This window comes from Eurypyga helias, unplaced genomic scaffold, assembly GCF_000690775.1.
Source record: "Eurypyga helias isolate BGI_N326 unplaced genomic scaffold, ASM69077v1 scaffold10072, whole genome shotgun sequence".
Lineage (NCBI taxonomy): Eukaryota > Metazoa > Chordata > Aves > Eurypygiformes > Eurypygidae > Eurypyga > Eurypyga helias.
The window spans coordinates 8,720-29,525 of NW_010234053.1; the positions used below are offsets into that span (position 1 = coordinate 8,720).

The 20,806-nt window shown below is 39.1% G+C and overlaps 1 protein-coding gene across 1 annotated transcript; it reads right to left on the reverse strand.

Moving 5' to 3' along the window:
* Nucleotides 1-1,496: 1,496 nt before the first annotated feature.
* On the reverse strand, nt 1,497-11,906 carry LOC104517309 (histone-lysine N-methyltransferase setd3-like). Its single transcript, XM_010161917.1, has 6 exons — nt 11,801-11,906; nt 10,086-10,178; nt 6,693-6,841; nt 5,755-5,827; nt 4,967-5,223; nt 1,497-1,540 (listed from the first exon to the last, which is right to left on the reverse strand). The coding sequence occupies exons 1-6, from the start codon at nt 11,901-11,903 to the stop codon at nt 1,517-1,519; spliced, it is 699 nt and encodes a 232-aa protein (XP_010160219.1). The 5' UTR covers nt 11,904-11,906; the 3' UTR covers nt 1,497-1,516.
* Between the last annotated feature and the right edge of the window lie 8,900 nt (nt 11,907-20,806).

The following is a 20,806-nucleotide window of genomic DNA, read 5'->3' on the forward strand; positions in this document are numbered from 1 at the left end:
CTGCTGGGCTTTAGCTATCCCAACCTCAATCCTGGATGACTGGACAATGTCTCTGTATTCCTCCCAGGTTACCTGTCCCTTGCTTACACCCTCTGTATGCTTCCTTTTTGTGTTTGAGTTTTGCCAGGAGCTCCTTGTTCATTCACACAGGCCGCCTGGTATTTTTGCCTGACCTGTGGCTCATTGAGATGGACTGCTCTTGAACTTGGAGGAGGTGATCCTTGAATATTGGGCATCCCTCCAGAGCCTTATCACACAGAACTCTCCCAAGCAGATCTGCGAAGAGGCCAATACTGCTCTGCTGAAGTCCAGCATTGTGACCTTGCTTTTTGTCCTGGTCCCTCCTCTCAGTATCCTCAACTCCCCCATCTCTTGGTTACTGCAGCCAAGGCTGTCTTTGGCCTTCACATCCCCAACAAACCCTTTCCTTGTTTGTAAGTATGAGGTCCGTGAATGTGAGTGGCACCTCTCCTCATTGGCTCCTCTATTCCTTGGGTGTGGGAGTTGATACCCACGCTCTCCACACACCTCCTGGAGTGCTTGTGCCCTGCAATGTTGTCCCTTTAAGAGATACTGGGCCAGTCGAGGTCCTCCATGAGAACCAGGGCCTGCAAACGTGAGGCTATTTCTAGCTGCCTGTAGAAGGCCTCATCCTCTCCTTCCTTCCTTCTGATCAGGCGGTCTATAGCAGATGCCCCCTACAATGTCACCGGTAGGTTTTGTTTTTGTGTTGTTGTTTTTTTTTTGTTTGTTTTTGTTTTTGTTTTTTTTTTTTACATACACATAGTTTGCTGGTGCCTCTATTCCTTGGGTGTGGAAGTTGTCACCAACGCTCTCCACACACCTCCTGGAGTGCTTGTGCCCTGCAATGTTGTCCCTTTAAGAGATACTGGGCCAGTCGAGGTCCTCCATGAGAACCAGGGCCTGCAAACGTGAGGCTATTTCTAGCTGCCTGTAGAAGGCCTCATCCTCTCCTTCCTTCCTTCTGATCAGGCGGTCTATAGCAGATGCCCCCTACAATGTCACCGGTAGGTTTTGTTTTTGGTTTTTTTTTTTTTTTTTTACATACACATAGTTTGCTGGTGCCCTTCAGAAAAATCTGCATTCCCACAGTGGTCCAGAGACTACAGGCTAAAAGCACTGCCTAAATCGCCATCCTGGACAGTCCCACAAAACTGATCCCCTTTCCAGTGCATGAGAGGCAGCTACACACAGATACTACTTAGCCCCAGAGTGCCACTGAATGCATACAGCTGGCTACCATGGAAAAGCTACGGCTACCTGATGGGCTCTGCTACTTTCAGAGCTACCACTTAAGATATTTTAAGTTCACTACAATTATCATAAACATGTCTTTTAGTAAGGCAGCTAATAACAGCCTTTGCTATAACTGAGGAAGAGATACAACACTGCTTCAGACCCAATGCATGCAAAATGTAAAGAGCTGGGGCCCTTCTCTAGGGCATTCCTTGTCTTGATGTCTGCTTTTGAGTTTCAAAAACTCCTTTGTAGTAGACTACAAACAGGCACCCAGGTGCAACTGAAATTGAAACATGAAGATCACTGCATATTCTTGTAAAAAAGGTTCAAACTTGGTTGTATTTTCTCTAGGAATATAGTCTCACTGTGAATGTCTGTAAACTATATGGCTCCCTCTTGTGCTTATTATACCACATTTCAGTGTACAAAAAAAAAAGTAACATTAAGCCATAAATATCTGGGCTCTGTTCACCCCTCAGTAGGCATGCAATGCCCATAAATGTTAATGGAAGTCACACGCATACCTTCCAGGGGAAAAGAAAATCCAGCAGTTCACAAAACTTCTCTTTGGAGCTACCAAAAAAGAAAGCTACAAAAAAGCCCTTTACAAAAACATCTTGCAAACTACAAGTCTGCTGCAATGAAAGTACTTTTTTTGACCATTTGCTGCATTTTGATAGCAATGCGGAGTCCAAATACACCTTTAAAGTACATCTGTAAGAACTTTAACTATTTTTTAGTGATCAATTTACATATGTTTAGAAAGGTGTCAGTGTGGTTTATAGAGCCTGGCTGACACGCTCAAGGGTTTATTTTTGTCTGTTCAACATCCCACCTGTTTCTGCTTATCAAACCAGACTACAGTTTAGCTTGCAACAGCTGTGAAATGCATAAATCTGCCCATTCTTCATGTGTATCCAGACTAAGCACTTGGAGAAAGAGAACTGCAGCATTCTGAGAAAGCCACCCTTATGGAGAAGCTAGGGAAATAAAACAGACCAGCACTTGTCAAACTGTTTAAAATTGCACACCTATCAGAAGCCAAATTATTTTAATAACAGTCCAGCAATCCCATTTGGAAAGAAAATGAAGCATTTGAATAAATTATTTGTTAACCCTTTTATTTCCCCAGCCATTAGAAACATTTTGCAGTCTAAAAATGCTGGAAAGTAATTAAAATATTTTGCCTGCACAAAACATTCCCTTTTTCAGTGTCTTTAAATCCCAATGAAACATCTTTTATTTTAAGATGCTACTTATTAGTTTCTGCAGTAGAACAGCTATCAAGAAAATAAATACAGTTCTAAGATTTATATTACAGAAAATGTATTTGTAAATTAAAAAAAGTCAGTCTGTGCACGTGAAGCAGTATCAAAATCCTGGTCACATAGGCCAGCTTTCATTAAAATGCTTAGCTAAAGCAGTAGTAGTACTGAATGAAATGATGGTATACAAAAATCTAACTTTCACTTTCATAAGGCTTGCAGAGTACATCGCCTTTCCTTGGAAAGTGGGTTTGCTTTGCTTTTTTCATTTATATGATGAATTTTTCTCTCCCCACCTCTCTTTCCTTTTCCATATGCTCATGAATTTCCAAAACATTACCCTTAGTGCTAGCATTTTATAAGTCAACTTTGTTCATAGAATGATATGAGTAAATGCAGGATGATACTAAAATTCATTTCAGCTTTTCGAAATAATGAAAAATGGTGCTTTGTTTTAGGGAAGAGGGGTTTTTTTTATTGGTTTGGTTTTTTTTTTTTAATGAACTTCTTTTTCTCTACCATTTCATAAATTACAAACTCTTATTTCTGACAGCAGAAACAGGAATCAAAAATTTTTCAAACTTTTCCATGAGTTTTCATTAAAATCATGAATAATAGGTACCTAGTACATTCACTTGGCACTCCTGGAGCCAGATGAAATTGTATCTTTGTAATGTGACATTTACTGAATACCAAAGAAACATTCAGCTGAAACTGTGGTTACGTGGCAATGCTGAAGCATGGCACCAAACAACCAGAACACCCCTAAAATTCACCTGATATTTGTTACCACTCATTCTTCAAAGAACAAGTAAATAAAACAAATTATTCCTACCTGATCTAACTTTATAGGTACTGCAAAAGCATGAATAGCAATTGGAAGAATTGGATAATATTACATTATATAGAGTAACAGAAATTTTAAGTTGGAAAAGACCTTTAAGATCATCAAGCCAACCATTAAACTATATTCTGCTAATAACTCTCTAAAAACAGTAGACCATTTAGGGGTAAAAATACATTCAAGAGAAATAAAATTTAGGAGTTCTGTTTGCTCAGGCTGTGTATTTTGAGAAAAAAGTTAAAAGCTGGAAGGTTGTGTGCGGACTGGCAGCCTAGAATAGCACAGGGCAAGCAGAGAGTTGGCTAAACTACCATTTCCTCAATTGTGACACCTGGAAGGAAGAATTTTATTCCTTCCTGACATTAAAACCATTATTCCTACCTTACTCCTTGCCTCAGAATGAAGTGCATCTTACTTGCTTTTCACCCAGTATTTACAATGACTTTCATTGTCAAAATTTATCCCTCTGTTCCTTATACTCGGTAAATTGACATTGTGTTTGAAACATACCAAGGTCTTCAAACACTAAACAAATAAGCAAAGTAATTTAACTTTTGTTGACTTAAAACAGTTAATAGAAAAGCTTTGGAAAAGCATAGAATTGCTTTATGTCTTCTGATCTCTCCTGTAGCAAAAAAAGTCTCTAGATCGCCAATTCAGTACATAGAGTCATATGCTTTTTACACAGATTGTGCCACAAAGTTTTGGATGTTTGGACAGAGCACTACCTCGACAACAACACAGCACCATTCACATACAACATCAGTGATGTCCAGACATCAGTGGGTTTCTATCTTAGAAACTCAATTTAAATCATTACTTTGGAACAAGATGAGACACCCATCTTGTGAACTCATGAGACACCTATTTCAAGCCTCCCCATACTCAAATCATTACCACGTGGGTTTCTCTCTGTATTTGAAAGCAAACAAAATAGTTATGTTAAATAGCACAGAAAACAACAGTTAATCCACAGTCATTGGAAATACAACATATGCAATGGTTTTAGTCTAAGTCAATTAACAATTATATTTTTACTTTGTTTACAGCAAACTATACATTTTTCAAAAAGTCAGAGAGGCACAGGTTGTAGAACTCTGCAGGTCATCTAGCCCAGCTTCCCACAGGCAAATTTCTGGAGTCTGGCTACCAGTAGCAAGTTGAAAACAATAATTGGATCATCCCTTGTCTCGTTTTCCCCAGAATAAACAAATCCAACTCCCTCAGTCTTCCCTTGTATGGATAAAGGGACGAAGCAAATGACATCTTAATAGCTCTCCTCTGATCTCATTCCAGTTCGTAAACATCTCTCTTGCACTGGTGGGGCCAGAACTGTACAGTATTCCAGATGAAACCTCACTCAATGCCAAACAAATGGCAGTAATCACTCCTCTAGCCCAACTGAATACATTCTTATATATTCATAAGCCTACTGAACTGTAAAATTTTAAACAGCAGTCCAAAAAAACAATAGAAAATTGCTTTAATGATTCAAACCTTTAAGAGCAATACACCATTATTTAGCATCACTGTTTTCACACCTTCCTCAATCATCATGAGAACAACATATACTATATACTACCTTTAAGATGCTTACCTGAATAACTTTGTAGAAGTAGGCATACTGCCGAGCCGTATTTTTATATTGGCTGAAAACATCATGTATGGCCTGAGTTGATTGAAGATACTGCACTTCATCTTCTTCAAAATAGAGAGGAGTGTCATATTCACTGGGGAGAGTCTGGATGTAGGGCAGCCAGAAGGAGTTGGGGTTGGCTCGCTCACAAAGAAGATGGAATGCCAATGTTATATTGCCCATGGCTTGAAGAATTCGATCTTGAGAATACAGGGATCCTGAATTAAACCAGAAAGGTGAGGCACTAAATTAATTGTCCACGGAAAACATCATCCTAGATTTACTTAAATGAACATGATGAAAGAATATGTAAGAACTTTCAAGATTAAAAAAAAGCTTTTCAGGTTTCCATTTATAATAGAAATATATTTAAATATTTAGCTGCCCACATTGTACTATGCTGTAAGTTATGTGACAGAGTAAACACCTCATGTACAATTGCAAGACAGAAGACGGAACAATACTCTCAGTACCTTAAACCATTTTCTCTCCAAGTGCTACACAAGCTACGTGATGTCTGTTCAAAAATAACATACACACTTCTGGAAGATACCTAGTGCACTCAGCCAGAAACAGAGGAAAGTTAAATTATTTCCACTGGCAATTCAAACTGCTAGGTATTCCAAACCTGATGGGCAGCACGCTAAGCATGTCCTGTATTAAAGGAGATCAGCTAAAGAAGAAAAGCCCCCTAGTGAATGATCCCATACATATCAACTTCTTGCTTAAGAACTTCCTTAAGGTCTTACCCAATACTGAATTTTTAGCGGACTCAACCGTCATCAACAGTTTTCTAGGAACCCACAGAAACAACTCTTCAGCCTACAATGAAGAAATGCATAGAGGGTCAGTTAGCACCTGAGATATGACAAGTGTCTCAAATATACATCGTCTTTAAATTACAGGCGGTTTTCATGTTGTTTTTGAAAATCAAAATTCTTCCTTCTCTTTCACTGCAAATGGTAGCCAAATGTTCCAATCTGCATTATAAAAAGCTTAAACCAAAGACAGATCACAAAACAAAGTGCTTCAATTTGGAACTGCAAACATGGAGATTGTCCACACCACCTCAGAGCTACCAGATCCATTATATTGCTTTTAATATTTTCTCTCAGTAGAAGTTTTTTCCACATTGCTTATTCTTACTTTAGAACTGTTCAGGACTTTTATCAAACAGTAGCTCTAGCCTTAGTAACTATATGCTACCATAACAGATATTCTTTACAATTATCAGGTAATTTAGGGTTGGCTTGTTTGTTCTCCTACCCTCCCATCCCACCCCCGCCCCCCCGAAAATTAAGTACTGCAAATACCTCTTTCTGAGGCAAAAAGACCAGAGATTTAAAAGAAGGGACATGAAAGAAGAGAAGAGACTAAGTAGTTAGAAAAAAGTGGAAGGGAAGAATTATCAATGGGGTATTCTGGTGATTATGTAAACAGTATAGTCAACACAGAGAAAAAAAAAGAGAGACATTAAAAATTCACAGTACTATCCCAAATGTCATAAAAAATAACACTCAATTTTATCCATAATTCTATTCCCCAAGGACGCAAAGTTGAAAGAATTTCAGAACAGCAGTTTCATAGGCAGTCAAAAGGGGGAAAGGGAGGTGGTGAATGTTTCAGAGCTCTGCAGCTACCTTCCAAACATTATTTTCTCAGCTGAGTCAAATGTTCACATGCTCACCTTTATCTCTCTTGTTGCTTTCAAACCAAACCCCTCCTCTTCAAAGTTAGCTATTTCAAAACCCTCTGTGGATGCTCCGTTTTCAGTTGCCCACTTTATCAATTCAGGGAAATAGTCATCTCTTTTTCCATCAAAGACAACAGACAAGCCTATAGACACAATTTATTGAAAAACAAATGCAGAAATAAGAGGATCTAGAAAGGTAAAGAAGTTCAATATAAAAGCACATGTAAAAAGCTGCTATCCCACAGCAGTTCTACTTTGAAGTAGCAGAGTCAGAACGAGTCTTCATTAAGTGTTACTCAGTAGTATACAAACGCCATACCCAATTTTCATCAACTTAAATGTTCTGCCAAACTGGCTTACCAGTTACCTGAAAAACACAACTGCCTAAACTCGGCTGTGATGAAATATGAATCCCTTCCCCTTTCCCTTTTGAATAAGCTGAGTGAAAGTACTTCCCAGCTTTATACTGATGATAAATGCAATCAGCACAACATGTTAACACAGACACAAGGAGGATTTTGAGAGGCAAACTGCAATTTCATTGAATCAGCACAGGAAATTATAAGCCGATCTCATGCTCCTTCTCCTACATACAAGGCAGTTAGCTTTTTTTTTGTGTAGCATACGGATCTACTAAACTAAGGACTGATCAACCTGACATCACAGAGCTCATCCAAATTTTTACAATTTCCTTCTCCACGTGGTCCACCGGGGAAATCACAAGCCTCATGCAATTCCTTAGCTTTCCCCTTTACCATCATCTGATTTGAACCTATGCATTATAGTTCCCAGCTACACTCAGCCAACTCCTTTCACACCTCTCTGCCTCTGTGTTCTTTTCAACCCAGACTCTAGTATCAGATCACATTAAAAGTGTCCAAATGCCCCTGAAACGCTCAGGACATTTTATGAGTCAAAAAAGGTCATCAGCAAGTTGCTTATACCCAAATATATTTTGGTAAAGCACAGCTGGTAAATACATCTTCAAATTAAAAGGATTTTAAGAAAGTAGAACTAGTGTATTTGAAATATTCCTCTCCCCCCAAATCACACATTTCAAGCCCCAGAACCAGTCAAATCTGCAGTTATCATAAAAGTGAAAGTGTCATCTAAAACTGTAGTCTTTGATGATGCAGTATAGAAACTCAATATTGATGAAGGTTTTTTTTTTAATGCAACAAGAATGTGGTACACACTATTTGGGCTTTTTTTTTTTTAAAGCTGGCATTTCACCTTTATTTTATACCCCTTTCAGTATGCTATTTTCTGTGGAATATATTCAGAGCTAAGGCCTCACAAAGCTCGTAAGACTAGATGCGTAGCTTCTACAGAACTTGATAGGTGTTTATGTTGTCCAGGACTCCGCTCTTTTGGTTTCCAACATTGACTACTGTGTAAGGCTACTGGAAGCTTTTAACATCCAGCTTGTATTTGGAATCATTCTGTAAGCTTCTCTGAAACTCTGCCTCTGTTCCTCAGGTATGATGTGGTCCAATACTTCCCACACTTTTTCCACATTAAAGAGAAGAGTAGCTCCTTTAAATTACAAGTGCTACTGAGGAACAATTTGATTCTATACTGAAGAAAATATTGCTATACTGATGAAAACCTACACTGAAAAAATAGCTTTATTTAAATTTTTTCCAATAAACCAAACAAGGAAAAATTTTAGAAAATAAAAATAGTCCATTTTCAAATTAAAAGTTTTCTATAATCAAGATAGTTTTAGTTCACCCAGTGTTCTATTCAAGAAAAGCATAACGTATGATACTTTAGGCAATATATATTCATTTGTACATCTTAGAGCTCCTAAAAGCAATTTTTACTTCCTTTGCTAATTGTTTAAAGCTTTTACTAAGCAAGTGCACTGTGTAGTATACGTTACTATGTTCCATTAAGCGATAGTTTTGAAAGGCACCATACTATTCATATTCACTGTGTATGTAAACATGTTACATTAAAAGCCATTTGTACATCAACAGTGCTGTGGTTAGTAGGTTTTGCATCTTTCAAGGAAAAAAATTCTCTCTATTAACATAATACTGTTATAGTAATGCTACCACTTCTACCAGCAGCTGTTTTCCCCATGAATGTTTTGACCTTCCTGGCACAGAATAAGGATACAGCAAACAGCCCAACCCCAGCACTAACTCCGTTCTTGATAACCTGAATTACGCTTTACCGTAACACATGTAATACATCCTAAAAACCAGGACATGTACCATACATTTATAGAAGTCACACAGCAGTGAATCAAATTCACCTCTATAGAGCTACAGGATGCAGTCACTCAAACAGCATCATTTATTCCTCCATATGCCCTCTGCCAATAACTGATGTTCAGACATTTAAGTCCTTTCATGAAGTAAGATTCTCATATGTTAGTCAAAATTATTAAAAAGAGGTATGAAAAGAACATTTCAAGGCTCTAAGTAGAGTCTTCTCTACTTTTTCAAGCAATTAGATGAACCACTGAAGCTCCATTTTAAATGCAGTCTGGCTTTTTTGCTGTCACCATATAAGTATCAGAGAATAAAGAATTGTTATTTCTCTGTTCTTAAAAGACAACAGTCATAAAAATGTTAATTTCACTGAAATTACAGGAAAAGCATTTTTTAGAGCTCACCTCCAAATAAAAACAAAGCTAATATGAAAATAAAGTATCAACAACAGTGAGTAATTGCAGAACATACCAGAAGAATACTGTTCTAATCTGAAAAATAAGATAACCTTAAACTTAGGAAAATTTGCAATAAAATTCCATATTAACTGTGGTACTATAAGCATTTCTTTATTTTAATTATGTGCTTGATTTATAGCAGATAGATTTTTTTAGCTGATGGGGGAGGTTTTGTGTATTTATGTATTTTTGTCATAATTTAATGTCATGATGTTGAACTGCTAAAACTGATCCTATGTCCAGTAAAGTGTTCAGGTTAAAATAAAATAGTTATAAAACTAAATTCAAAGTATTCAGATTTATAGAGGCAGAGGGGTAGACTATGTAATCAGGAATCAAAAAGGCCTATTATTCTCAAAGGATTTTTACTTCTAGTCCTTCAGATTGTCATCTCACCACAATCTCAAGATCTTTTTCCTAGTTATCAAACAGCATTATCACAGGATAACCTATCTGTGATATTCACTCAGAATTAAAGTATTAAAATGCTTAATGCCAGCAGTCATGCCCACCAGAACATTTCAGAAACACTTGCAAGTGTGAAAAGCAACTGCATGTCACAGACTTAAGATTTTAATCCCAAAATAATAGGATTGCATAATATTTATATAACAACAACAAAAATATTTCTTTTAGCTGTCATCAGACAATTCTTTGGGCAAATCAATACTTTGAGGCACCCTTTTCTTACAAGGTCTCACATTTACCTTTTTGCTTTTTGCGAATTTTCTCAACAAGTGAACGAATCTGTACATATTCTTCCCATTCCTTGCCAGGACCTGGGGTAGGACTGCTGCATTCTGGAAATAAAAATGCCACACAAAAACGTTTTCTTTAATAAAGTGTGTGTATATATATATATTTATATTTTAACATCAGAGAAAAGGTCATGGTTTCACATCACCTTTAACTGAACCTTAGTACTACTTGTCCTTTAAACCTGTTTACATGGTATACACCATAATCTCCGTTGATATAAATATCCCATTCTTTGACATGTAATTACTAGATACTTCTAAAATTTTCACAGTATAACTTGCCTCACATTATTTCATTTAAAAATATTCTTTCAGATTTAAGAAATATCAAATGTTTAAAAAGCTAAGAAGAAAAAACGTAAACAGACAGACCATTAAGTAGATAGTCTCTTAGATAAGAAACTGAAAAGTCTGTTTTCAATAACCCAAACAAAATAGTCTGTTTACATTAGCCTGCTTGCCATCATTCTTGCTGTAATGAAAGCAGATGATAAGAGCACGGACCTTACCCTAAGTAAGTGAGAAATTTGCTGGTACATATATTTGCCCTGCCTAGTCAATACTCTTTTCATAGATGCATGTGTACTGGAAGGACAAGCAAAGGAATACTTAGCCAAGCTTTAGCTTTAGATTATATCCAGTGTCTCTGACAATATTCTAAATGCCTGTGTGTGGATTTCTTGATCTAAGCTGCATAAATCCAAGTGGACAGCTGAAGATTACCTTGCTCAACTGATTTGAAAAATCTTTGCGTTGAATAAAATATGGAAGCTTGACAAAAAGAACAGCTGATACTTATCTTTGTTAGCAAAAATGAAACGTAGATAGAATTTTCAAAGCAAATCAGAGGACAATTGTAGCATAAGCATCAAGCTGCTCTGCCAGCTCCTTGTCCCTTTTGTGTGCAATGCAAAAGAAAAATTCCTGTTTTTCTAAGGCAACATTCAGATGTGTCCAGGATATGAAAATTTGGACTTGTGTTTCAACAAGAAATATAGCTCAGTGCAGTTACTAATGACAGCAGAAAGAGCGAACAGTATTTTAGCATCATCATATGAAATTACGCTCCAATTTTCATATTTACCAGAAATAATGGATGAGTTCCAAGTCCCTCAACAAGTAAAACAACCTTTGGTCCATGCAAAAAACTAAGCACTATAAAAGTTTCCAAACAGCAACAACAATTTTTTTTTTATGTAAGCGACAAAAATATCAAGTGTGGTTAATTGAGGTACATTGCTGCTTTCCACAGTTAATTTCTCCACCCTGGTATCAGTTCAAAGTACTGTTCAAATGATAAACAGAAAACAGTGCAATTCTTGAGGTTTACAAGAAAAATATTTTTGACAAACCTTCAATGTCAAATTATCCAGGTATTTTTTTAATCTAATCTCACCCAGTATTTATGTGTGTGTTGAGATACAAAGTCAAAAGCTGCCAGAAATATGGTCTGTCCAATACCTACACATCTAAATCAGCCAATAACGGTACACACTAACAGAGTAGATACTACGAGACACATACTATACAATCATAGCAGGCTGAAATAGCAAGCTTGGCCACTTAAAGGAAATTAATAGAATTCACTGGCTTCAACAAGAGAACATTTTTGAGTGGTCTGCACACCAACCCTTTTCCCAGAGAAGCATAAAACCAAAACTTACTTTGCAATAACTCACTAATTAGATTCAACATTTCCTTTGGAGATACTGTCGCTGTGGCTCCTGTTCCTGACTTCTGAGTTTTTACTCGGCTCTTCTTCCCCATCTTCCAGCTAAAACAGATTAAGAAGCACACTGTCACAAGTTACTAAGAAACAAAATACAATAATAACAAATGGACAAGATCTTCTCTTAATAGTCACTGAAAAAAGAAAGAGGATGAGGAGTTGTTTCTGGCACACAGGTATGTGCAAGAGTTATTTGCATGGCCTCGATGTACAACAACCCTACAGTGCAGTCTGAAGCAATATTTCATGTAGTTGCACATGAATGGTCTCAGGGTAATTAAAAACTGGAAATCTTAGAAAAGAAAAAAAAAATCATTCAGATCACTTGCAAATTCATTGGTGTGAACAAATATTATGAATACCAAAGTATCCATAGTATATAGAACCAGGTTATTTTACCTCATCAGCAACACTGCAGATATCTGTTGAATTAGTTTTTGTGAGTGCACTAGAGAAGCAATTCAAACTGAATAGTATTCCATTAAAATAAATTCCATTCCAATAAAATCAAAATATCATATGTACATCTTTGCAGCAGCTTCTTGTGGTTCAAGACAACTGGTTAAGGAAAATTTGTTTTCAGTTACCACAATAAATGGATCATCATCCTAGGCTGGTTTTCCAATATTCAGAGCTCCTTATTCTGATGGAGGACTTAAATCACACATCTGCTAGAAGGGCAGCATAGCAGGGTGTGAAATATCCAGGCAATTTCCCTTGTGAGCTCGGAGCAATTTTTGATGCTAGCTCTGAGCAGGCTGCTAGGGGAAGGGTTGCACAGGATCTGGTGCTCACCAGCAAGGAAGAGCTGCTCATGCATACGACGGCCAGCAGCAGCCTTGGATGCAGTAATTGTGAAATGGCAGTGTAGGATCTTGAGTAAAGAAAGGAAGGAAAGAAGCAGACTAAAGTCTCTGGATTACACAACAGCGGAGTTGGGGCTTGCTCACAGAATGGTGAGCAGAATGCCTTAGGAAGCTACAGAGGAGCCCATGACAGCCAAGTTATCACCCTGAACTCTCTTCTCTGAGCACAAAAACGAGCCTTCCCAACATGCAAGAAAACCAGCAGGATCAACAGGACGCAGGCTGAGTACATGGGACTCCTCACTGACTGAGCTCAATCAAAACAGAAACATAGGTAACGTGCAGGTGCGGACAGGCAACTGGAGAATATAGATGCACTTTCTGGGCAAGCAGAGGCTGAATTAGGGAGGCCAAAGTTTGTCTGGAGTTGATACTGAAGAATGATGTGAAAGGCAAGAAGAAAGTCTTCCACAGGTACACCATCAGCAGAAGACAGACTGGGGAAAGTGTAATTTAGCTGCTAAATCAGGAAGCAACCTAGTGATGAAAGGAACAAAGTTGAGGTAGCCAACACCTCGGGCATGATCTTTACCAGTAAGTTCGGCTATCAGGAGTCCCAAATTTCTGCATGTAGTAGCAAAGCTTGAGGGAGAGAAGCTATCAAGTTAAAAGACTATTTAGGTAAGTTGGACATACACAAGTACACAGGACCAGACAGGAAACATCCAAGGCACTGAGAAAGCTAGCTGATGTCATCTGAAGACTGCTGGCAATCATATTTGAAAAGTCACGGTAATTGCCTATGGCAGGAAACTGGCAACTTAAAACCAAATGAAACCCAACAGAAAAGCAAGGTGGGAGCAGGGCAGGATATAGGATCCAGGGAACTAGATAGTAGGGGGTCTCATTTCAGTTGCTGTCCAAAACATAAAGCAAGTCCTAAAGGGAAGCTATTTCCAGGCACAAAGTAGATGAAGGTGACTGGGATCAGACAACGGACTTCTAAAGGCAAATCGTGTATAACCAACCTGACTGCCTTCTGAAGAAATAAGTGGCCCTGAGGGAGAATAGGTGGTTAGAAGTTGCTTTGACTCAAGCAAGGCTTTTAACACTATGGAACATAGCATCCTGGTTGTCAAACTGAGGTGACAGGGACCGAATAGGTGGACAACAAGGTGTATAGAATCATAGAATCATAGAATGGTTAGGGTTGGAAGGGACCTTAAAGATCATCTAGTTCCAACCCCCCTGCCATGGGCAGGGACACCTTGCACTAGACCAGGTTGCTCAAAGCCACATCCAGCCCAGCCTTGAAGACATCCAGGGATGGGGCATCCACAGCTTCTCTGGGCAACCTGTTCCAGTGCCTCACCACCCTCTCTGTGAAGAATTTCTTCCTGATATCTAATCTAAACCTCCCTGATTTCAATTTATACCCATTACCCCTTGTCCTATCACTACAGGCTCTTGTAAAAAGTCCTCTCCCAGTACCCTTGTAAGCCCCCTTCAGATACTGGAAAGCTGCAATGAGGTCTCCTCGGAGCCTCCTCTTCTCCAGGCTGAACAAGCCCACTTCTCGCAGCCTTTCGTCATAGGAGAGGTACTCCAGCCCTCTGATCATCTTCGTGGCCTCCTCTGGACTCGCTCCACGTGGCCAATATCCTTCTGATATTGAGGGCTCCACAGTTGGATGCAGTACTCCAGTATGAAAAATTCCTTGGCCAACGAGGTTCAAAGCATTCTGGTCAATAACTGTAAATCTAACTGCCAGCTGGTTAGATGTAGTATTCCTCAGTGGTCAACACCGAGCACCATCTTTATCTGATTTGTATGCTAGGACAGAAACCATCCTCAGCAAATTTAGAGAGGATATAAAACAGAGATAGCAGTCAACATGTTGGAAGGCAGGGCCACCATTCAGAGGGACCTTAACAAACTGCAGTAAGTGGCCAATAAGAACTTTAAACAAAGATAAATGTAGTGTCCTGCATTCAGGAAGGAAAATACCCAATACAGCATTGCAGCTGCAGTCTGAACAGGCAGCAGCTCTGCAGAAAAGGACTTGGAGATTCTAGCAGACAGCAAGTTGAACACAAGCCAGCAGTGCACCCTTAAACCAATACAAACTAACCGTAGTTTGAGCTGCATAAGCAACAGCATAAACAGCAGGTCAAGAGAAGTCATTCTTCCCTTCTGCTTGGCACTGGTGAGGCCACATTTAGGGCACCGTACAGTTTTGGGCCATGCAGCACAGGCGGTACTGGAAAACTGGAGCATGTCCAGAGGAAGCCGTTAAAATAGAAAAAAGGCTGGCACATGGAAGGAAAGACATGGTGAGGGAATTGGGTTTGTTCAGAGTGGAGAAGAAAAGGAGCCCACTGCTGCCTTCACCTATGTAGCAGGGGGTTATACAAAGGGCGATGGCAGATTCTTCTCAGGCAAGGCCAGGAAAAGGTCAACAGGCAAGTGTCACATGATGAAGCAAGGGAAATTCCAAACAGATATAAAGACACTCCTCACCATGAGGAGTGATATATGTATACACCATACTCTATATGGGCAGCCTATGTAGTCTATACAATACACAGTATCTTCCTGTACAGTGCAGAAGAGACTGCGTCCAGTTACTTGACAGTGAGAGGGCAGTCAGGCATATTCAGGTAACTCTGGGCATCCTAAAGATTCAAACTGCCTGTGTCATCAAGATCACCTCAGCCGTAGCAGCTTTAAGTTATCACACACTGCACAGTAAAATCCACACAAATGCCAAAACTCACTGTAGTACTTCAGATCCTAGGTGTTCTGAGAACTCTCTATATAAATGGGATCCTTTTATCCTCTGTCACTGCAGCTAGCTTACCTAAAATGAAATGTTTCCTCCCATACTCTATCAAGAAGTTTTGTTCTTTGGCAGCTGGTATTAATACTGGAATGTATTTACCAGCAGCTGAAAAGCTGTTTATCCACGCTGACCAATGCTGAAACTATGCAATCCATATATTAAGTAACTGCATAGAGCAGAGCTTATAAATACTATATATTAAAAAACTTCAGTGGGAAAGGTACATAATCTGTCTGCTTTCACGTTCCATTAAGAATAGAGCGAACAAGAAACTGCCAAGGCCAAGGCTTATTTTAAATGCTAACTTTGAATGATCAGAAAACAAATTAAGGTTAACAACGTTAACTTATTAACTCAAAATTAAAGGAGCTTAAACTGATTGAAAAGGCAACATCTTTTTACAAAAGGGAAAAAAAATCTAAGGCAAAGCTCTTTGTTTTTAAAAAGGAAGGCAAACTAAATTCTTTCATCTTCCAACACTAAACACAGTGTAAGGAACAAGACTATGCCCGAGTACATGGAGACTGAAGTCCTGGGGCATACCGAGACCTCCCCACCCATTTCAGTCCTCTCTAGCAGATATCAGAGGCTCAAACAACCCATCTATGCTGCTTAATTTTAACACTCCCCCCTGATTTTCATGACTTAGTGTCCCAGTACAGCTTCTACCACGAAAAGCCCTCATATGCAGGCTCCTAAGGAGAGATCCCACCAATTCAATGGAATCACACTGGCTGGTCACACCCCTCCAAGTCTGTACATTAACTATGGACACCCTCTTGAAAGACACTGCTCTACCACAAGGAATTACGTTTAATGCAAGATTTGGTAACATTTTTCAGCTCATGTGAAACAGGGAGTAACACTCGTTATGAGATCAATGTTGAATTCATAATAGTACAAATTGGAACGAGGATGAATATAAATAGCCCACCTGCTATAACAGTGCAAGACAAAGCCATAGGAAACCAACACAAAAGTGAACTTTTCCCTTTTTTTTTTTTAGTAATGCTCTCATTACTTGTAAAAAGATAAACAGAGCTCTTGGTAGAGGAGGCGACCTTCACAAAGACTTTATTTGCACATCACCTATGATGTTCAAACACTTGAGTGTTCTCCTCTTCCATACGCCAACCTGCTATATCGGCTTTCTCTTAAGAACAGAGGGGTCTGAAATGTCAGATGCATCTGTAATGGAGCCAACAGCACGTTTGGGGACAGAGTCCAAAATCTTCAGGCCAAGAACGATGCTGTTCTGTGCTGACTGATAATGCATTGGGTTATGTGGAGGGGTTCTGGTAGCACGGGCACTGCACGGATGACTCCTCTAAGAAGCTGCTAGAAGCTTCCCCAGCTCCAAGCCAGATCTGCCATTGGCCAAGGCCAAACCCATCACTGATGGTGGTAGCACATCCAGAATAATGTATTTAAGAGGGTAAAAAAAACATTGCTAAAAAAACCTGCAGCAGAGAGAGGAGTGGGATGCAATAGAGACAACAAGGCAGACACCAAGGTCAGCAAAGAAAAGGGAGGAGGACGTGCGCTGAGCAGAGATACCCGGCAGCCCGTGGTGCAGCCCATGGTGAGACCGGCTGTGCCCTGCAGCCATGGAGGGTCACAGGGGAGCAGAGACCCACCTGCAGCCTGGGAAGGACTCCACACCAGAGCGGGGGATGCCCAAAGGAGGCTGTGACGTGCTGGAGCAGGCTCCTGGGAGGAGCTGTGGCCCATGTAGAGAGGAGCCCAGGCTGGAGCAGGTTTGCTGGCAGGACTTGTGACCCCGGGGTGACCCAGGCTGGAGCAGGCTGCTCCTGAGGGACTGCACCCTGTGGAAGGGACCCACACTGGAGCAGGGGCAGAGTGTGAGGATCCTCCCCTGAGGAGGAAGTAGTGGCAAAGACAACTGACCACAACCCCCATTCCTGGTCCCCCTGCGCTGCTCGAGGGAAGGAGGTAGAGAAGTGAGGAGTGAACTTGAAGCACTCACACAGTATATTCCACATTACAAGTTATAAATTATGATGACATATCATTTATATCAATCAAGATGCTCATAAATATTACAACTGAATTAACAATATAAACAACTGAAATTTAGAAGGATTTTTGTTTCTCATTTCTAATAGCAAAGTACATTTATCAATCAATAAATTGAGGAAAAGCAGTCCAAATAAGTGCTCCATACACACAAAATACTGTCAGTTGTGTGTTGTTTTTTTTTTTTTCTTCTAAGTTGTATTTGAAGGAAGAATCAGCTTGGAATATAAACATCTACTTGTAAATTTTATGAGAAGAAAAAACCCAAAGACAACTGTGCACATATTACACACGAAGACGTGAAAAGTGCTACCAATGCGATCAGAACAGCAATAGACCAATGCATGTAGCTGTATGAATATGGTACACAGCACTACATTTTAAATTTTTCCCCATATGAAACATTTAGTAGCGAGAACCTATCTTTACACTGAAAGCATTGCCAAGAGTTATGTCTAAAAATGAAGTTCATTTTAGTGTATGTGAATTTCACCTTCCCAAATATGACAAATTGAAAATTGAACGCTAATTATTTGCATTGCTATCGTAGGTGAATATTGGTTTACGGACAAAAAAATAATCTCTAGATGAAATCTGCTCTACACAAGTAAGAAATTCAAGGCTAATACCTCACCTTTCTCAGTTCCTACCGCTCAGATAGCATGTAGCAAGATATCATAGGAAAAAAGTTTGGTGAACACAACTCGTTAGATTGACGTCACTGAAATCAGAAATTCATTTTTTCAGTAGGCTGCTATCAGTATATGAACATGAAACAAGCTCTGTAAATATCTTCGCTCTCTGATGCACACGTCTTGTGTAAACCATTGCTTTTTTGTCATCAGGATTTCTATAGAGAAAGTATTTTGCATGCATGATTAAATCAGCAAGTCTACTAGCACAAAAAAGCATAACCAGCAGACCGATATCTTGAGACATCTTGTTACAGAACTATTTCCTTTTAAGGAATCATATATCTTAATCAAAACTGTACTTTTTTATCTAATTCCCAATCAGAAAAATAGGTCTCTACTTCCTACATTACTTATCTCCACTCACTGCTCAGTTACACGAAACAGAACTACTTAAAATCTATTGCATGTGGCAGATGTATTGTTTAGTAAAAGCTGTAATTTGAAAGGAATTGCCGCTATACATGGTTGTCCAGAAAACATATTCCAAATGCCAATTTAGCGGAACAGCCTTGTATTAAAAAAAGCACATAATATATTTTATATAATGTAAAAATAGATTATGAAACTTCTTCAAAAACTCTGAAAACTACCACACAACATATAATCAGATCTCACACTTGGCAAAAGCCAATTTAGTTGAGCAATGCTCTCTTCCGTATTTAACCAGAAAGGGATGAGTTATACTGGTAACATGAGGCCCAGTGTGGAGAAAGCAAGTGTGGTTCCTTTGTGAAACTACTTTTTGTAATTAGCGTTACATTAATAAAATTACAGTTCATGAAACAGATTTTAGAGTTAGATCCCTGAAATTCCAGAGAGATTTGTAACTTCAGAAAAAACAGTATTTTTTTAATTTGAAATGAATTTCACATATGAAGCTTTTTTTTTTTTTGCAAGTGACTAGAATGGTTGTTTAGAAAGAAATTAAGTAGGAGCCTGCTTCTCAACACAGCAATGAAAGGACAAGCTGTTTGCCAGTATATGCACGACAACAGCAGAAGCAATATAAAATATAGCTGCATGACATACAGAGAAAAACAACAAAAAATCCTTTAGGACTGAGATGAATTGCAGAGTTGATAAATATCTGAAGTCAGAGCAGTACATATTTCATTGGAAAAGTGGCTTAAGCTTCCCCCCACCCCCCCCAAGTTCGCTTTTCTCGTTGTCTTCTGGTGAATATTTCTTAAGTACTGTGCCATGTTTCCTTTCAAGTGAGCACTGCTGAAAATTCCCGAAAGCTTTCTGCAAAGAGAGAGTATGCTGACAGCAATGATGAATAAGCTTGGTAACACACAACAGCCACATTTCCAAATATAGTGTATCAGGTGGCTTGGCAAAAAGAATCATGCCAAAACTGGTAGTGAGGGGTGTAAATGATCCATCTCCTCCTCCCTCTAATACTGCTATCAAAGAGCAGTTGTGTCAGACTTTGAACCTGTTGCCACATCACGCACAAATAATATTTTGGTGAGCTGTAAAACATTCCCCTCTTGACTCACAGCTTTAAAAAGTGAGCATGTCCACCTAACAGTTTTAGAAGGTATCAGTGAGAAGTCTGTCGAAAAATCCCAAGAGAACTAAAGAACTGCCACCAAGTGCATGTTTGGGTTTGATTTTTTGGTTTGTTGTTTGAAAAACTATGCCTGTTTAAACATTCTATTTAAGAAAGCTAATACTTATGGTATTGCAGAACTTAACCACATCACAGGACCACATTTTCTTCCGGAATCAATGTCATGCTTGGATGATAAAATATGGATCTTCCCAAACAATACTTAAAAAAAAATAATCCATTTAATCACTAACAACCCCCCCTCCTCCACATCTTTCCACTTTCTCATGGTTACCAAGAAGTTTATTGCAGCACTATGTAGAGCTGCAGTTAAGTTTGGGGGGTGTGTGTGTGTGTAAATCTATCATAAGGCACTATAAAGATACCCACCTCTCGCTCATTGCATAAAAAAAACAAGCTCACAGCACTTGTTAGAAAACTGAAAATAATCCTTGTGCTAAGCAAACACCACATTAATTTTTAAGTATTGAACTGTGTTATTTTTAAAGAATTTAACCTACATGATGCAGAATATATGAAGCCTATTTCTTCTGGATGTGCATCTCCCTTTCTTACAACGGTCCCAGAACCCAAGCAGTGCTAGCGGTTACCCTCCTCATCTCCTCCGGGACTCCCTATTGCTTTCAGTTCCCTCCCCACGTGACCTTACTAGCCAGGCAGCATCTGCTTTTGTGGGTTTTGATATAAATGCGCGTGCTGGGCTAAAGCATCAGCACACACGTTGACTGACAAACAGGCCAAGCAGATAAACTATTCTCAGCACAGCTTTTCCTCTAGCAAGCTGACCAACTTAGGTTGGAGTCCTCTCAGCCTGTCAAATTTGATTTGAAACACCCAAGAAGTTGATGCATGAAGCAGGCAGAACTGACTCGCCCCTATGAGCCTTATTTGCTTCAGCTATAACCTTCTACTTCACAGCATAGTAAACCAGCTACTCAAAAACTCGTTGAGCTTTTACACTAATAGCCAAGTTAGGAATTCCCAC